Genomic DNA, 20,072 nt, shown 5'->3' with positions numbered 1-20,072 from the left:
TGGAAGTACTGTAGGATTTTTCCAGGCTCCTGATGCTTCAAGTGAGGCTGCCTGGCCATACTCACAAGACTGTGTACTCACACTGGGGTTTTTTGTAGTTAAATCAAGGAAAAAAGTACCCGTATGCTCTGAAATCAACGGAAACCTGATTTCTTCTGCATGCTGATCTCTGCAGCCTCATCAGAGATGACTGACCAGGCTGAGTGTCCTGCCATAGGATACACAGGATTTTTCCCAAGGGTGCATCCCACAAGTGTAAATCTTCATTATAACTTAATGTCTTGTCCTAACATTGGTACTTAAGTCAGATAACGTTGCTTTTCCCTGCACTAAGCAGGAACCTGATAACAAGTCTCGAAAGCCAGCAGCACCCTCAGTAGTTACAGCCATAGGATAGACAGATTCTCAGCTGCCAGTGACTTCAACCATCCACAGCCTCACACATGATGCTGAAAGAAATGTCCATCTCCTTCCCTGCCACATAAGCATGCAGTGACCTATCTCTCTAAATACCCACTTGACACTTAAGTTTTGAGGGTTTGTGGGACTAAACAACAGGTTCCCATCTCAGTGAGGCCTTCTCTTTTGGTTAACTCCTTGTAGGTTACCTTTTGATTACTCAGAAACCTCCTGAAAGGACACTGCACTGTAAAGAGGACCTAAAGAAGGTCTCAAAAGATGTCTCTGTTATTTTCCCCATTGACTGTGTGGCAGGAGCCCTGCCTTACCCCACTCTCTCACTATAGAAGTGACAAAGGTCAATTCAGAATTTCCAAAACAGAAACAAACCTTTAATTTTAGGTACTATATTTCCAGAGACGAGGCCAACAACGTGACATGATAGTACATTGGTATGAAGGTGGATATTATTGTGAAACAGGAGAGAGGTCAAAAAGCCACCCCATGAGCTATGGACAGGAGGTGACCGGTAGCACGGGTTCCATCCCCCTGTGCCAGAAAAGCCAAACCAAAACACACACATCCTCACGTGCCTCCGTGCACGTGCTGCGAGCTGAGGTGTGGGACTCCTAAGGGGATCGTGCTGCTGCTGCTGGAATGTCACAGACGGGAGCTAAGTTCTGCCAAGGGATCTGTTACCTAAGTTGTAAAGCCAGGTTTGTGATTTAAAACCCAAAATTCAAACCCTTTTTGATAGAAAATTTGAATTGACCATAATAAAATAAAGGTCTGGATGAAAAAAAAGACATCCTGAAAACCCCACCTGAAGCATCTCTGAGCATTTCCAGGTTTCTCATGCATCGCTGTGTAAAGCAGCAGCTCGTTTCTCTCCAGAGCTGCAGAGGTAAGAGCACACGAGTGATTAAACAAGCAGGTTTAACTACCTCGCGCCGACGAGGAATTTGTCAACACGGGCTGAGTATTTATGTGGCTCTGCAGCAAACACTGTACGGCTGCAGGAGTCAAGCAGCTGCCTGTCAATAAAGCCATTCTCCTCGCTGGAACATAATAGCACAGACTCAACACGACCCTCGGAGGCCTCTTTAAGCTGCCTGGCTGTCTCCTCCTTCCCCATCCCTCCAGAGTCCTTCACCAGCAAGATCTGAATTGAAAGGGAGGGGAATAAATAACCCCCAAACACACATATTAGAATCTTTTCTATCCATCTTCATATTAAAAGTGACTTAACCCTGGGCAACTCAGTCTACATGCACACGAGCCTGAGCTAAAGCAAAGTTAGGGAAAGACAGCTTTGATTCACAGCACGTGAAGGGCTACCGACAATCCCTTTTAATAGAGCTTGCAACATTAATGTAGCCGGAGCCACATGTGACACCCATTAGGGCCAGGGAGAGCTCCCATGCATATATTTCAAGGAAGCAGTAGATTCCCCGGTCCCAGAAGCTGTCTTCATTACAAAAGTCTAATGCATTTTTTATTATTCAGCCTTCAGTGGAAATGTCACCTTTCTAAAGCAAGCTGTTATCATGTGTTTCCCATGCCAAACACATGGCCTCTAAGGAGAGGGTTTTATCTCTACATTTTTAGTGATTTGTATTTCTCTTTCAAGGAGCTCCATGCCTTAAGGCACCCGAAACGCTCGCAGCACAAGGAGGTGAGGTTACACAAGGTGCCGCTGAAGAGGACAATAAAAACCCAGGGCTGGGAGCCGGAGCAGCTTCCGAGGGCAGCCGATAATTCAGCTCCTTTAGTAGATGTAATTACGAAGCTTTTCCTTGGGTTGGGACCATATCCTCACAGAAGCAGGCGCCCACCGAGTGCAGGCAGTGCCGCTGCCCCGGCGCCTGCCAACCAGCCAGATGCTGCCACATATTGGCATCTGGGGCCTGGAAAAGCAACTGCGGTCTCCGTTTGGCGGCGGATCCTGACCCCGGCGACTGAAGGAGACAAAAGGAGGAGAGACGGGAGAGGGGGGCGGAAATCTCTGCTGACAATTGCACTGGTAAAGATTGAGACAAAACCCTATTGTTGAACCGCTCTCCAAATGAATAAGTTTTGGAGCAGAGAGGGGGGAAAAAAAAACCAACACACCCGGCATGTTCTAAATGCTGTCAGAGTCCAGGGTGAAGGACAAGGGATTATTTATGAAAAGGAATAATGGGGAAACCAGATGTCTGCCTTTTTCAGCCCTCTGTGCTTCCAGTCACCCTAACGGGGCTGTGCTGCTCATCAAAGACTTCTCTGCCTTAAAACGTAGGGCAGGCACTAGCTAGCTCTTCCCATCTCTGCCACTTAACTAAATGCCCTCCCTGTTTTACTGGGAGGTTCACACAGTCAATCAGCAGCACAGAAAAGGCTGAGGGAGAAGAGGTGCAGACCTCAGCCCAGCCAGTACCTGGATGGCCATGCAACTGCACCCAACCAGAAAAGCAACTATTAGAAGAAATCCAACCTCATTTCTCTGAGGCTGAAGCTACATGGGTATGCTTAAAGCAGGGAAGCAAATATGCTTTCTGCACCTGTTTTCCTGAAATGGCTTCTATCTGTAACTGAAGGGTAAGCTCCTGACCCCAGCAAAGTCAATGGGAAAGCTCACAGTGACGTTAACGGTGCTGGGAGTTTACACTGTGCAGCTACTTAACCCTAGAAAGCTCAGGACAGAGCCTTGGGTGACATCATCTAGTATGAGGTGTCCCTGCCCATGGCAAGCGGCTGGAATTGGATGAGCTTAAGATCCTTTCCAACCCAACACATTCTGTGATTCTATGACTCTGCAGTATCATATTGCTCCTCCAAAGAGCCAGAACAGCCAAGGTCCTTCCCACAAGAACTCACCTCTTGCTTCGCCTTACTGAGACTCAGCTTTACTAGTCCTGGCAAGACACCATGGGAGACCAGGGGTTGGTTACAGGGAGCTTCTCCGAGGTCAGAGCAGGCATGAGGCTGGAAAGGAAGGAGCCCAAGGAAGCAGAATGGTGGGGAAGCATGTGAAAAAAGTAGTACTAAAACCTAGACAAAGGATATCTGCTGCTTGGCACGTGGTCCACATTGTTAAGTAGTTCTTCTTCATGCCTGGTTCATAAAAGAAGATTATGAGCTTGCAAATGTCAAACCACAGTGCACAAGCAGGACCACAAGCAGTGCTCTAAATCACGGTGCAGCACCGGCCCCTCTCATGGAAGCTCCTTCCTTGTTATCCCACCACTGCACGAGGCACCATAAAACTCCCGTTACTCACACACTGCCAGGGTAAGCAATTTCCCAACACTTTTACAACCCCAGCGCTTCCATTCTGTGGGAGCAATCCTCTCTGTTTTCAGCGGTACGTGGGGAAAACAGCTGCATCTACTAATTCACCCCCAGGCCCTGGCGTTTTGGGGCAACACATCAGAACCAAGGGCACAGAAAGCACAAGAAAATCTGTGAAGGATGCAACACAAAACATGGATGGAGACAGCTGGGCAGAACTAGAAAACACCGGGGGATAAATGGCTCAGCTCATAGAAGTGGATGCGAGAAAACTGGTAGAGGTGAGGTGGTTCCAAGGCAAAGCAAAAGGAGGTTAGCAAGGCTTTGCTAAGGAGGACCGCTGACCCACCACCACATCTGCTCTTCCCCTGGCTGGCCCATCGCTATCCAGCTCCACCACTTGCCAATTGGATTGTCCAGCTTATTGCCCCCAGAAGGAATCATCTCAAAGATGCCAACCTTAGGATCTCAGCAGCAAGGCATCAAGTTGACTGCCTGCAGCCTTCTCAAGGAGACACAAATTCCACACTGCCCAGCATCGCGCACTTCCCCAGACCTCCTGCCCATCACACTGCCACAGCAGCCCTCCGGCAGCAGCTCTAATCCCTCCTGATGGATCCCTGGGCCAAGAAGTTGGAGACAGAGCTATCTTTGGAGAAGGAAAGCCTCTGTTCTGCCAAGAGGTGCTGAGGTCCTGTTGGGGCAGCACTCCTAAGCTGTCACCAGCTGCACGGTGTCTGGAGCATCCTCTCTGCAGCACCCTGATTACCCCCCTCTGCCCAGCAGCAAGAGATCTCCCCACACAGCATTACTTTTGGGTCAGACCCAAAAGTTGAGATTTTTGGTTTTGCCACCCAAAAGTGAGGATTTTCTTGAGGATACTGCACCTTTGGACCCGGGCTCTCCAGCTCAGCTCCCGCAGATGGCTCAAGCAGCCATCAGCCTGCACCAGCCCCATGGCACAGGACACAGCCATGTGCTGCCAGTCCGAACCACTGCTGCCAGCAGCAGCTGCTCAGCACCTTTTAAGCAAGTCCCATTCCCCCTCTGGGAGTTGGCTGTGCCACCCCTTCCCAAACTGCAGCTGGAGACACACAAAGCGCCCTGTCATGCACACCCTGTGGCCCCACTGCTGCTTGGCCAAGTCCCTCGCACCCCCATGTCACCCTCAGAAGCATTCACACACACAGGAGCTGCACCCCAGCCTCGTGCCTGTGACGAGGACAGTGCCACGGTCCAACACCATCACAGGGTCCAGCCCTGGACCTGGTGGGATCATACGGGAAAGTCCTGAAGCACTTGGGGTGGTCATCACTGCACCCGTTTTGTTGGTAGGTAAATGCTAAGCAACAACTGATAACACACATGGTGCCACACAGCGCTGCAGTGAGAGCCTGCAGGAGGTCCGGCCAGCCATGTTGTGGAAGAGCCCATTGGGCAGAAGGAAACCAGAAACATTGGTCACACAAACAGAATCTCCAGCAGCATCTCCAGCCGCACCCTGAGGATGCTGTGCAATGAGGACAGGCAGTCCTGAGGCAATGAGCTGCTGAGGCGAGAGAAGTGGATGCAAGTAGACAGAGAAATCCTGACCACACAACTTCTCAGACCCTGCAAAAGCTGTAGGGCTCTGATTTGAAAGCTCTGAGTGGCTCAGAAGACAGAGCTGAGGGCCAGCAGTCGCTGCTGGTTGGCAGAGGACTTCAGGAGTGCCCAGCCATGGACCAGTCCTCACTGGTTTGATGGCACATGCTGGGGACCAGGTAAAGGTCCTTTCATGCAGGGCGCAGGGCTGGGCAGCGTCTGGGGACCACAGAGCCCAGCTCAGCACAAACCTTGAGAAATCAACAAATGTACATTTTCATTTTACTGCTAGAATCCCTGCCATAAATCTCACCCAAGAGGAAGTTTCTGTTTCTTCAGCTTCCTACTCCATGTCCTTGAGAAAACAAATGACACCACACTCACTAAAAACCCTCCAACAAACCCAGAGTGGTTCGCTTCGCACTTCCCTGTACCTTGTTATGCTGAGTGCTTCATTTAGAGGAGGCTGACCTCCCCAGCCTTCTTCATCCCAGTGCCCTTCACTGCGGGGACACACCAAGGAACAGGTTTAGCACCGGGGAGAGGAGCCGGGTGGATGCTGCGGCGCAGGTAACCCTGTCGACTCAGCATCCCAAAGGTGTGCAGAGAGTCAGCGGGACAGTGACTGCTGTCTGAGAGGTGATTTTCACAGGAGATAAGAGGAGCTGTACTAGAAGCACAGAAGCTGTGAATATAGCCACTAAAAGTAAAGTTATGCCCCTTCCATTTCATAAGATTCAATTTCTTCCATAGGTTGGGGCTAACCTCACTCCTGGCTCAATTGTACCCAGTGCAAGGTTTCAAACATTCATCTCATAGTGTTTCTTAGCAGGACAGAAAAATCATTACAGAATGCAATGAATTACCATGAACTGAATTATTTGTCCTAAGGGTGTTACCTGCCTTACCTGAACATCCACAGAATAGGAAAATCTATAGGTTTATTTTCCTGTGTTTTACATGAACGCTCAGTAATTCCTGTGAACAAAAGCAGCACTGATTTGTTTTGCTGTCAGCCATTAGGTGTAACAGAAGGAAGTTGGAGTGGACTTTGCACTACTTAACAGCAAGATGTGCACCACAGGGCTTTGTAAGAGGCACCAAAAAGAAGATATATAGAACATTCCAAGTCCTAAAAGCCACAGATAAAAAGCAGTTATTAGGCAGGAAGGATTCTCTTCAAGAACTAAAGCTCAAAACCAAGATCTGAATTAGGCTTGAAAGGTTTTGTTTATTAAAGGAATACATGTAAACACCAATACAATATAATACATGTTTAAAGAAAATAATAAAGATAGAAGTAGGCTGGGTTTTCTTTGTGCAATTAACTCCAGACTGTGATTCCTTATGCAAAACCATCATCCAAGTCAGCTGTGAGGTTACAAAAACCTGTAAAGGCTCATTTCTGGCAAGCCATCTTGCCAAGTGCCCTATTCCTTCTAGACTCCATCATCACGATTCCCTCACTACTAACATACTCAAGAACGAAACAGTTGTGTCATTAGCTAAACCAAATGTGAGTGACAGGTGCCCTGCTTTCTGCTAGAAGAGCATGTTCCTTCTGCTGCTCACAAAACCAGCCTGTGCTCCTGTGCTATCTTACCCTGCCTTTACTTGCAACTAGCACACGGGCACAACCTGAACAAGAAAAGCATTTTAAAGCAACATGGAAAATATTTGTTCTGCAGTTATCACCAGGCAAATGCAATGGGACAGATCAACATGGGCAATGACATTGTAACAGCCGGACTAGGGAGCCCCAGGGATGGAGTCAGGCGGCTGAGGGAAGGGAGGCTTCCCTTGAGCAACAAGCCCTCTCCAAAGTGACAGCCAGGGCAGTGCTGGAAGGAAGCTCTGGATCACATTGGTCTCCGCATTAGAGATTTCCGACCCGTTCGGCGCAGGAAGTTGTTCCTGTGGCTCACCTGAGGGAGTTCCTGTTATGAAGCCAGAGGGTGGTAGGTTGAAACACAGTTTCTGAGTGATGTAATCTTGGACAGCGCTCCGTAGGCAGTGATACCAGTGACCTGGTTACAACCTGCAGTGTTGTCACAGCCCCTGCGCTGGCCTGGTGATCACAAGAAAGGGAAGAAAAGGGAAGAAAAAAAAAAAAAGAAGGGAGTGGAATAATTTAAAGAGGGAAAAAAAAAAAAAAAAAAAAGGAAGAAAAAAAAGACTTTCCAGATTTCCTTTGTTTAAGTGAAGCATTTTCCTTTTCCACTTTATTTGAATACACAGACCCGGTGTCTAACAGATGGAGACTGTGCAGATGCACTTTTGGGAGTGCCCATAAAATACACTGCTAAAATACAAATGGAGGGATAGTTTTTCCTTTCTTTTTTTTTTTTTTTTTGAGTTGTAAATTCAATAATCATTGCTGTCACCTCATTTTCCCAAAGGAATTTGCCCTTTGTTCTCCGGATAAAGCTGGGGAGAAGAAGAAAAAGGAGTTAAAAAAAAAAAGAGAGTGAGAGCAAAGGAAACATTTGGGAAAACACCCCACAGATCCATAATCTGCACAAGCATTGCAGCATAGAGCATTTGTGTGTTAGGAGCCCATACGAGCAGGGCTGCTCAGCAGCAACAGCAGCACACAGCACAGTGTTCTCCATTTCTTATATTCTTCTCCCATTCTCCAGACCTCCCTAACAAACAAACAGGTCAGCTAATTGGCTCATGCCCAAGTCTTACCCACTCGGGTTTGCTCAGAGATGTCACTTAGTCATCTGGCATGAGCAAATCCCAGGCTTCTTCCTGTCCGAGCAGCGGAGTGGGTGAAGGCTTTCTTTGATTTATTAAGACTATTAACAACCAAGCAGGAAAGTTCAGAAGCTTCCTCAAGCAGAAGAGTACAAGCAGAAAGGGTTTTCTTTCCTGAAGTAGCAGCTAAAAATAGGACACTTAGAGGAGGCAAAGTTCATTAAGCGATAAAGTGGTGGCTGTGGTGATGAGAGAAGAGTTTTTCCTTTTCTAATCTATACATTTATTTAGTGTTATGTGTTCCTGCTCCTTATTAGAGCGCTAAAGCAGTGTTTATCTGGCTGAGGAAAAGATGATTTCCCTTTCTGTAGTGACTTTAACATGTAGCTCATCAAACACAACAAAGTCAAGAGTTATAAACAGACATCGCCAGCCAACGAAGTACATTTGACAGCATTATTTGCCTTTTATATGCTCTTTCCACAGTGGGAAATGATATGCCATTTTCGAGACACATTCCACAGTATTATGCAACAGCTTTCTTAATTTTTAATGGATATTATTTTTAATGTGTCAACTTTTGCATAAAGCATTTTAGTACTTTATTCAGCATATGCCATTAATAAATTATTTGCTCCTTCCTTCCTCTGCCCCCCCCCCCAGAGCTGCACTTAGCACAGGGAAATGGTCGACTGCCACCATAAAAGATACTTTGAACTGGCACAGTCTATAGACACTTCCACCATTAGACAAACCACCAGGAGCACACTCCTGTTTCCGCTTGGCCAACAAGCTGGCAGTGCTAAACATCACAAACCATCCTTTGGTGAAAAGACACACACACGTAGCAACCAGCTGCCATAAGAACAAGCTAGCACCCTGTACAACCTGGGATTCCTGTTATAAGCTTTTGGCCTCATTGCTCCAGCGTCCTTTAGTCACCACGTCCAAACGGTTTGGGACATCCAGAGGAAGCAAGTCACGGTGCTTCTGTGCCAGACAAACTTGTCCACTTGACCTGAGTTTGTTCAGAGGACACGCACCTCTCATCTCAGCAGATCTGCCCATTCTATAAGGGCAAAAAAGGGATGAGATTTGATGTCTTCAACACCAGCAACGCCAGCACCAAGACGCTCCGCAGGATTAAACTGCAAAAGCTTGATATGAAAAGAAAAATATAGATATGATTCAGTGAGTGAGAACAAAAACAACTGCTTAAAAGTTCCAGAAAGGTCTAAGGTAAAGGACATCCTACCATTTTCCTGCTCTATGAATTACTCTCAAGAGTGTGAAAGCATGCTTGAAATTCCTAAAATCTAGTAAATGGAAGAAGACTCTCCTTTCCTTGAGTCTCAGTGTTACAGTCTTCAGAGACTACTGATCACAGCATGCAATTCCCTGAAGCACTGCACACTGGGACTTCATTTTAACCTCATTTTTCAACAAAAGCCACCAGCAGCCAGAGCTGCATCAGGAGAACTCTGGACACTGCGTTTGCTTCATGTTAACCTTTGCTCCCATCACCGCACTATGGCTACATCAGGGACAGGGGTCTGTAAGTTTCCATTGCATACATTGTGAGTTGATGCTAAAATACCAGGATTACAGCCAGTTCTCTATTTCCTAAAAAAAAAAAAAACAAACCCAACTTTTAGAGTCATATTAATGGACTAAAAGTGAAAAATCCAAACCCCAGTGAGGGAAACAAAACAGTGTCATGGCTTCATGGAAATTCCCTAAGATCCAGCACCTCGTTTGCTTTTTAGTTGTACATCACATGCTGAATTAATGTGAAAAGGAAATCACAATATTTACATCTGTTTAAAGATACCACTTCATATAAAAGGGAATGCAAAGGTACTACTCCAAAGAGACTAATAAAGACACACACAAATATTTTGCTGGTTTAGAACTGCTTATACTGTATTCAATTACAGGCAGTACAAAGGCATGATTTCTTTCTTGCTTTTTCTGCAACAGCTAATAGGATAACTTCTCCCAGTTGTCACTTGGAACAATGTGTATTCATATCTTAATGCACTCAACATCTAAGTGAGTCCACATCCATAAACATAGGAATTTACACATTCTAAGATGGCTCTGCTATTTGCAGTCATAATGTCACATAGTAAAGGTAGTTCGGTGACAGTGAATAGTGCTGCTGTGATATCTTCCCCAAGCCACCAGAAAGAGATGCAGTCAGTGTGTCTCAGCCTTCTGCTGAAAGGCAACCAGCACCACCAGAGGGAAAAAGCAAGCACAGACACTTATCTTCTGGAGTCTGTCCTTTCAGAAGAACTTTAAGCTCAGAAAGCAGATGCAACACCAGCTGCAGTATCTATTGGAAAGTCACGCTGAATGTTTTGTTGGTGGTAAAGCCAGGAGGTGCCTGAAAAAAATGCTGGGTGCAAAATGCCAAACCAACACAACAATAACAGCTTCCTCTGTCACCAGAAGTAAAGAGATCACTGTTTTCCTAGAAGCTGGCTAAACGAAGGGAGTGTTTACAATGAAGTCACCTGCACTGGAAGCCACAGCAGGAGACAACGTCTGGCAGTTTTCTGAAGAGCTGAACATTGATCCTGGAGAGTTATTCTGTGATGCTTTGACCTGTTTACCCTTGCCAGTGGGGGGAAGGAAAGCCACAATGACAAATTGCTATCCATGCCAAGAGAGCTTTCTTCCTTTTCCTGACAAGGCTTCCTCAACAATGAACGGCAGCTTCCTTGGATAGTCACACAACAAAAATGTGATTTACTACTTCATATAACTGAACCTCTACCAGATAAGTCACCACCCTGCACTAGAAGGCTTAACTTCACAGGCAATGGGATGACTGCTGTCTGAACAGATATGGCCTTGTAAATATATCTGCAAGTGGCAGAGATATGTTTTTCACCTAAAGCCCAGATGGCAAAAGAGACATTCTTTGGCATATGGGAAAACAGGTACTAGGTTAGTCTGCAGTGAAGAACAGTCCTACATTGGCAGGGAAAAGAGGACTGAATGACTTCATTTGTCTTCCCATCTAGTCTTCATGGAAAGAATTCCCTCCATCAAGTGTGGGTTTGCTTTTCCTTAGACATTTGAGTCCTGCAGCACCTGTGGGTGAGGGCAGCAATTTGCTACCATCTAACAATATAGATGCAGATTATACAAAAACATGGTTTTTCTTCAGTCACTTTCCATTCTATCTTTGCCAGAAATGCAGAGATACATGCTTTCACCTTCAGTGACTTCATGTCACCTAGTCAAAATAGGAGGTTCAAACACCTAGTTCCGTTTCCATTCATTGTTTTACAGTAACAGCACAGAAATCAGTCACTGGGTCTTTTGACTCCCTGAATTTTCAACATTTCTCTCCTCTTTTTTCTTCAAAAACTATTTTTTCCCCTTTGCTCTGTTCAAATCTGCATCTAAGTCATGTCATTAATTATGCATCCACTCGGAAGATACTCTTCAAAGCCGAACAACACAGTTCACATGCATCACTTGTTCTGCACAAGTGGAATAGGTCAGATCCAGGCTCCACTTCAGTTATGTCAAACTTCACTAGAAGGAAGATAGCATTAACTGAAATTCAAGACCCTGTACTGCAAGTTTATTCTCTCAGTCATGACCACCTAAAGCTAAGAGTAAATTAAACCAGCATTCAATACTACTCCTATTAAGTTTGAAAACGATGTATCAGTCTGGAAGGTTGTCAGTATTTTAAAGTTTGCTATTTTGCCTTTTGTCCAACCTATCAGTTATCTTCTTATCACAAAAGTCACTGTATTCACAGTCTAAAGTACCTTCCTTAACAAATGGCATACAGAAGGTTTCCTGGAGGACAGCTACAGATTTTCAACCACAGCAAGGTCGTAACTTCTAAACAGTGTGTTACTGGTTCCATAGTACTTGGCACTAACACTTTTCAGTTTAATTCAATATATCACAAATGTTTCCATGATCATTTAGGGCAGGATTCTTAAAATGTCCATGCATCACCAACAAGTGCTTTCAAAGCACTGGGCCTTGACCAAACTTGTTCTTTGAAGGAATGGCAAAGCATTCCGGTTTTGTACAGAGACTCCTGGCAGCAAACTCAAAGTCTCCAGGTGCAACAAGAGAGCTGAGCAAATTCATCAGTGCTGACGAAAGACCCATCAACTTTCCTGTCAGCAGCTTTCTGCTTCTACATTTACTTCACCAGAACAGCTTAGGTAGAGAAGTATTTGTCCAGTCTACATGTATACCTACAGAGAACGAATTTTCCTCCCAGTTACCTGCTGAATCAGTGATCTGGCTTCCTTTGATACATGGTCTGGTATACTCAGAGAAGTGTGAGTGTTTATTCCTGATGGATGGCACTCAATCAGAGTCTGCAGAAAGAAAGAAAGAAAAGAAAAATCCAAGTAGGCAGATCAATTTATTAATTAATCAATTATAGTGCTGGATTATCTCCTAATATACACGCAAATGAACACGCACAGTCAAAAATCTCAGTGCTTTCTAGTACAAAGTACTCATTCTGGGAGGAATGTCTGCAGGCACTGAGGCCCCTGGACATCCAGCTTTAGAACATTTATGTCTTAGTGCTTGTGCTCTATTGCTCAAACTTGAAGAGTCTGTGAATTTGGTGGACTTTGCTTTCTTCATGCAGAACCGTCAACTAATCGCCTGTTTGATCTGGCTGAGCACTCTCTGTCTCAAAATACCGAACTAACATGTAACAGCAACACACGGCTTATACGTTGTGCCAGGAAATAATACTGAAATTAGGGCAAACTTTTATAAATGTAGAGAGAATGTTTGGGAGCTCAGATTTCACTGCAGTTAAGAGGGCAGCAAGGTTATTGGCTATTGTTTCAGTCCTGAGTTTTACACAGCTTTATCAAGTTGTTCTGCTGAAGCATGCAGACCAAACCAATTGAGGGTACTCTGGTTGGCAAAGCACAACTGAGAAACACAAGCAAGAAACCACAAACGGACAAACCACTTGTGAGAAACTACTGCCCAAGAGGTCAGTTTTAAAGAGTCAGTTGCCCCAGTCCTACCTTCCCAGTGAGGAGCTCAAAAAGAATTGCACCCAGACTCCACCAGTCACAGGCTTCTGTCTCTTCTAGGATAGCGCCAACCTCTAAACACAAGACATTTCAATTAATATTAAAAGGGTCAGTTACACCTTCAAAATTAACATATATTTACAAGGTGACTGTTTAATGCTGACAGAACATATACTAAATACCACAGAGCTTTCATTATGCCTGCAATTTAGTCAGCCCTTTAGCCACCTATAGTTTGCATTGTTCAAACATAGCAACACGATCCATTTTGTGCATAATTAGCTTTTCCCATGCATACACAGGCATTTTCAAGACTTATGGGCACTACAGTTAGGATTTTTCTATACTGGACTAAAACTGGACAGTGACAGACAGCAAAGCAAAATATATTTAGAGAATTTACCCTGGTCAGAAGAGCTGAACTGACCAGAGTGGCCTGAAGCATCCCTAGATGCAGCACAAGGGAGGTTACAGCAGTCTACTGCATGTTTTAGAGGGCAGGATTTGCCTCATGGCTAACCCATGCCCTTTGCTGGGATCACCATAGGAGGCTTTTCACAATAGCCTCTCTTGTCTGCTGGGAAACAGATGGAGATGCTAAATCTACTTCACATGGCCTAACCACAGCCAGCAACTGTCTATTGCTGCAGCTCAGCCCAAATTGTACCTAGGTACAAATAGTTGTTCTTAGCATCTAGCCAGCACCAACACTCTTACTGCTGTCCAAGAGACAGCGGAGATGTGAGATGGGAGTTAGAGTCCCTTGCCATACACATTCACACATTCAATAGCATGATGCATGCAGAAAACTTGGCCTTCCCTGACTCAGGCTTTAAACTACAAAAATCATGAAATACAAACACACCACGCTGTCTGCTCTAAAACAGGCAGGAAAACAGATTGCAGCGAAGATGAAATCTTCATTTAGACTGTCAAAAAAATGCAGAAGCTGCACTAAAATAGCTTTGGTGGCAAAAGCCACACCAGCTTCCCAGCAGAGGACAACAATTAGCATACAGTTACATAGTGGTTGCCATGAAAAGCACTGTGGCATGTGTAAGAAAAAAATCTTGCTCATCATTTTATGGAGCTTTGCATGAGCATGGCCAAGGAGAACTACAGGTAAGTCAAGAGTCCAGGGTCAGGGAAAGGAAGGCAGTAGACCCAGCCCTCCTCAGATGCAGGGATGGAGCATGGGAATGTGCAGGGGGATCCCCCCCACCCTTGGGCATATGAGCTGCAAGACACTCAGCACCTCTAGGACTAGGCTGAGGTTGCTGCTACAAGAGTAACAAGGAAGGATGGCTCGTTGTTTCTTTAGGTAGGACATCCCTCACGTTGAGAAGTTTATTACAGTTAATGGTGTTTGAATGACCAATACATCACTATAAGGGTGTCACACATTAGAATTTATTTCATTCCTTACAGATTAATGCTTCTATCAGCATGGAGAAACTTCTACAAAGAACTAAGGGCAGCCACGTGAGGAAACTGTAGCAGCATAATTACATGCGTTTTTTAATGGTTTTAAGATCCCAGGCAAGCATCCAAATGAAGCTGAAATTAGGGTAAATTGAGAGTATTTGTGTAAAAATCAAAACCTGTTCTTGCAATTTAATTTTACATCCCTTCACAGACCTTCTAGGTAACTGTCCTGTGAAAAAAGAGAAACAAAACTAAACCAAACTCGGGCCTTAACACATGAACCAGCTGCCGAAAGGTTTTCACATCTCTCAGTGAAACCTCCTGACTGGAAAGGGCTTTCCAGTCCGACTGGGATTTCCTAGAGCTGTATGTTCCAATAATGTACACTCAAAACCAAGATAACATGAATGGAAAGTGAAATCTAAAAACAAATACTTTAGGCTTCTTTAGAGCAGAGTTTTTCTTCCCCTGTGGTTTTACCCTGTGGATAATCCAGACCAAAAGCTCTTTCTTCCAAACAAATAATGGAGTTTATTTTTAAATTAAATTCCACACTTATTCCAGAATAAGTTCCTATACTACCATTAACTTCCCCACATTGACAAATCTTACATTTTAGAATAATGCCACAAAGGAGATAATCCATTCTTCCCCATAGACATTCAGTGGGAACGGGCCTCTGGAGTTACAACCCAATTATGAAACAATATTCTAAAGGCGAAAAACACATCATTCTGAGCACAGGGGAAAGAAATACTACCAAAAAAAAATTCATTTCTGAGTTTTGGAATTATTTCCTTTTCTGTTGGCAATCACAGATGCTGATCCAGTTCTTTGAAGCATCCAAATTACGCTGCCTTCTTTCACAGAACCACACACAGTTACTGACATAAACTCACTTACTTCACTGATGAAGAAAACGGACAGAGTAAGAGCCAATAAAGTAAACTGGAGTCCACTTCTCCAGCGTCCAAGCTCAGATTTTCAACTGTAAGAACACTTTCAATACATGCCAAGTCAAAAGAAATGTCACTGCATTTCTCTTAAGACAGCAGTACTGAACTTCTCCATCCACTTTTGACCATGATCAAATGACGCAAGTAGGATAAATTAAGAACAGTCAAACAACACAGATTTCTACTTGGTCTGAAGGGCTCTGGCTGGGTTCTTATGCACGCATCAGAAACTGCATGACAAGTCATCTGAACCAATGCAGAACAGAAAATGGTTTCCTCAGCTAAGGGAAACATCTGAGCATCCTTTTTTACATGAACTAAATTCTAGCTCAGCTTTTCTCCTGTTACCCAATGTCTGCTTTCCTAGGTTCTAGAGTTTCCTTACTTCAGATTAAGATACCTTAAAAAAAAAAACAAAATCATTGTGAATACTACAAATAAATGTGTTGTTTACATTCCCTTACTTCAAACAGGTTACAATACGCTGATCATAATAAGTTCAGTATATCACATCAATGTTACTGCATTTTATCTTGACTACACATCATGGGAAAATTCAGAAACTACAGATTATGAAGTGCTTTCAAGTGATACAGAGTAGCTAGCTAATGTAATGTACCACACAGGGCATATGCTCTTTTTAAAGCTTTAATATTGCAATAAATCTGAACTACAATATCTGCCTTCACTAAAAAAACATTTTCATCTCAATCCATCAGCAAAGTAACTTAGACTATAAATGCGAGCAACCCATAAGCTTAAGTGAATAACATGGGGATATTTGTGCCAATTCTTTACTTCATGAACCTTGAAATCAAGGACCTTATCCCCATTTGTACAAACATAAATGTGCACACACGTGGTGTTTCTAGGACTAGCAGTAGGATATTTGCAGGGAAAAAAAATCATATTATTCTGCAATAAAAAAATCCTTTCAAATAAAAAAGTAGGGTGAAAAAATAATCAGCAGCTCTTCCTATTTCTTCACTGCAACTTCAGAGAGAGAGCTTTCTTGTTTCTTCCTTCCCAATGCCTGCACGACATCTAGCACCAAGTAGAACATGTCAACAGCAATGCTAAATTCCTGCACAGAAGCAATTTGAACAGCAGCCGAAGGGAAGGAGATTTGTAAAAGGCTATCAGGTTCAGCTAGAGACAGATGGTACAGGTAAACACCTTCATTACCCAGCACCATCCTCCTTCCAGAGCAGCTGGTCTCAACTGAAAGACCATTTCTTTATGGTTTCCATACTTATCTCAATATTTGCATTATACACAGTGATACCTTACTTCCTGATAAGGGATATGTTGCTGACAACGTTCTGTATTTTTACACAGAAGTGCCAGTTCTAAAGTAAAAAAGCAGAACTTCACCTCTCTTGAACACACATCCTTGATAAAGTCATTAACCCTAACAGCAAGACTGATTTTCTCATTCTATCTACAGCACTGTAACCTGAAATATACTGTTCATGGTGAAGGATTTCAAAGGCTTTTATTACCACACCTCAAACATTTCCTCCTAAATACAGGTTCCTCCAGGGCCCACAATAGGGCCTCCCAACCAGCACTCACAAACAGTAGCTTGACACAAAAGAAGCTCAGATTAAGGGTAAGCTCAAACATTCACAGTCAACTCAGGCCAGACTGGTTGCAAATCACCAAGAACAAAGACTCCAAAGAACAAAAAGACCAATAGCTTTGCAGGATAAACAATAACATCCGGAAAAAAACCGCATCTGAAGCCAGCTCACAAGAAAACAGGCTCTAGGTGGAAGTGCTGCTTCTCCAAACACCTAAGAGTCAGGATGGGCTTTCCACTGAGGTGGTTTGCCTGAGTTCAGAAGGGAACATTTGACTCTTGGTGAGTTGATAAGAATTCTAAAACCTGAGGAGCCCTTTTCCCTTACCTCATGTTTCAAGCAGAAACAGGTACCTTCTAGAATCATTCTGCACTGCTAAGAAAACAAGGAGACCCATCTGAACTACTATCAAGTGCCTGAAACCATTCAGGAGGAAATGGACTTGTCCAACATCCTGCAAACATCAGACACAATGTTCTCCCCTTCTGTGGTCATTAAGATAAACAGCATTGCATGAAAAACCATTAGAGTCGCTTCAGAAATTCTATTTACCTTACACTCATTTGATTTTAAAAGCTTACTATTTTATCATATTTTAATGTCGATATATGTAAAGAAGCATTTGCAGAGAACCAAGTAAAATGAGTCCAAGTTAATTTTCTCTAGGCAGATTCAGTCAGCCAAGATATCGTAAGATGCAGTCACTAAATAACACATCACACAAGCAATCTGGCCATAATGCTTTGCCTAAAATGCTTTAGCAATTTATAAACCACAGTATTGAACCATCTATAGTTAAGTAAAAAAAAGTTTATCATGGTCTTTAAACAATAAAGTAGTGAGGCAAGTCCAATGAACATCTGCTAAGATCAAATGGAGTATGAAAATAGGAAGTTTCATCTTAAAGGTATTCAAAACATATGAGCATTTATGTTCCTCTTTGGAAGAAATCTCCTCATGTCACTAAGAGAATTAAAATTAACAGAGGGAATTTGTTCTTTCTTCCTTTTAGCAACCCAAGATGGAATTAAAACTTCTTCTAAAATGTGTAGGTGACAAAAGGGACAAAGAAACCTTTTACTGCTCTGTTATCAAAACAAAGCAAACAGAATTAACCTTTCAGTTAGCTCCATTTACGTTCAAAAAGGCAGCTTCTACACTATCTTCAAGTTTTAGCCCCATCTGTAATAATAATTAAAAGAAATAAATAAATCAAATCAATAAAGAAAAACCAACCACACCACACGGGTAAATTACAGCTCCTTCCAGAGGTATTAACTACCCACAAGAACATGTACTTCACCTGAAACACGTTGTGTACTTACAACAAGCCTGAGTGCCAAACCACATCAGATTCTTTTCAGAACACACCCGATTCTCTCCCCAGACCTGTGCTTTCAATTACCTACTCCAGGTTCATGGCACCTCGCTATTTTGGGAGCAGTCAGTTGTCACCGTTTTCTGCGGGACACTCAGGTGTCTTTGGAGAGCTGCAGCACTCCGAACGGTTGCTGTAAAGCTATCACTCTCAGCTCCACAATAATCAGTACTTTTTCTGCAGCTCCAGACCTTTCCTTGTTATTCACAACAACGAGATATTTTTCATGTTAATGTTTAGTCCTGTTTCCTACTGCCAGGGCTTTTCAGATCAAGCTAACCCATCCTGCTGTCTTTGCTGCTCAGTGCTCATTCACCTGCCCTGTTTGTTCCTTCCCTTTTTAGGATTACCCTGAGACATTCATGTGACACACAAAGCTAGGACAGAGGCAGAGAGAAAACCTAGGAAGTCCAGTCTTACACTATAACCAGGAGACCAGCCCTCTCCTCGACACCTCGCAGGGTCAATGGCACTTTAATCTACCACAGTTATTTCGCTTCTTAAACAATCTACTCAAATTAAATTACTATAATACAGAACAGCAGATTTAATGACTGCCTGCAAGCTCCTACTGAAAAACACATACACAAATAACATGCAGATTTTCCAGCATCAAATATCTATTTGGTAAACAGAGGCAAACCATTTTTTTCCTTATTCAGTAAATAAAAATTATAGCATACAGGCTAATAATAGCAACCTAGCAATTTTTAGTTTCACGCCATATGTTTTAGGTTATCAGCTGCACTTTGCATCTGTATTTTCAATTGTCTAAGAGCAGAAGTGACATCTTCATTTGGGAGTACAAAAATCAGGTTGCACGTTGAAACAGTTTGTTGGGGTTTTGGTTTTTTTTTTTTGGAACAAAATCCTCTACCCACAAAGCCTTCTTTTACCATAGGTTTTGCACTCTGTACAATTAGTAGCAGGTTAGATAAAACTAAATATACCATGTATTTATGTGCAGGCTTCCGTGAAGGCTACTTTGTGTAAATAAGGCTTCATTATAGCACACAGCTTATGAAAGCATCAGAATAATATGATGCATTACCGATGGCCAGTTTCCTACTTATATTTTCTACAAAGCTAAGCTCCCTTTGGCTTTACGATCTCAACAAGCACATCTCTATAGTTTTTAGTGAACACAGTCTGGTGAAAACTCATTGTTTGGAGCAGAAAGAAAGAAAGAAAACAGACTCCAGAGGCTGCCCAGTTCTGAAATCTCATCCTCTGAAAACACTACAGGGATGCGACAGAATGCATCCCTGCTGCTGGAACAAGAACTCGGTGAGTGTAAACGGAACATCCCATTCGCACGTTGTATTTGTACAAGATGTTAGACCAGAAAGCTGCTTCTACAACATGACACTTCACTGGTTAGACGGAAAAAGAACCTAAAGGATTTCTCTTTATGAGTAAATGCTCAACTTAATGTTTTACTTGAAGACAGACCTGACTAGGCTGTAGACAATTTTATCTTTCTCACAGGCATCAAGCATGCCATGAAGGGACTTTTTAACAAAGTTAACTATTTGATTTTAAAAACCCTGACTATCAAGAACAGAATACAATTATTACTCCATTCAAAAGGTAACAACTCTTTATATTTAAGATCACAAAGTTGGCAAAACCGACACTTCAATAACAGAAGGTGATCATTTGCATTTCAAAATTCATCTATCTTGCTTTTCCCTCAATTAAACCAAAACATGTTGATTCACAGGTTTGT

At 43.3% G+C, this 20,072-nt stretch overlaps 1 protein-coding gene across 6 annotated transcripts in view; it reads right to left on the bottom strand.

The window, feature by feature from the left end:
* Window positions 1-6,470: 6,470 nt before the first annotated feature.
* The window catches only part of RPS6KC1 (ribosomal protein S6 kinase C1), a 91,846-nt gene continuing 78,244 nt past the window's right edge, over window positions 6,471-20,072 (bottom strand). For 4 of the 6 annotated variants that reach the window (XM_080616857.1, XM_080616860.1, XM_080616861.1 and 1 more), the window contains 3 exons: window positions 12,993-13,075; window positions 12,222-12,317; window positions 6,471-9,110 (listed from right to left, as the gene is read on the bottom strand). In XM_080616857.1, the coding sequence (XP_080472983.1) occupies window positions 9,000-9,110; window positions 12,222-12,317; window positions 12,993-13,075 (290 nt within the window). In that variant the 3' untranslated portion in view covers window positions 6,471-8,999. Of the gene's footprint in view, window positions 9,111-12,221; window positions 12,318-12,992; window positions 13,076-20,072 lie in introns of those variants that run through there. The other 2 variants (XM_080616858.1, XR_013956733.1) reach the window with 2 other exon arrangements.

This window comes from Psittacula echo (genome assembly GCF_963264785.1).
Source record: "Psittacula echo genome assembly, chromosome: 4".
In the NCBI taxonomy this organism is placed as follows: domain Eukaryota; kingdom Metazoa; phylum Chordata; class Aves; order Psittaciformes; family Psittacidae; genus Psittacula; species Psittacula echo.
Note: the sequence above shows the minus strand (reverse complement) of the source record. Positions and strands in the feature narration are given on the sequence as shown.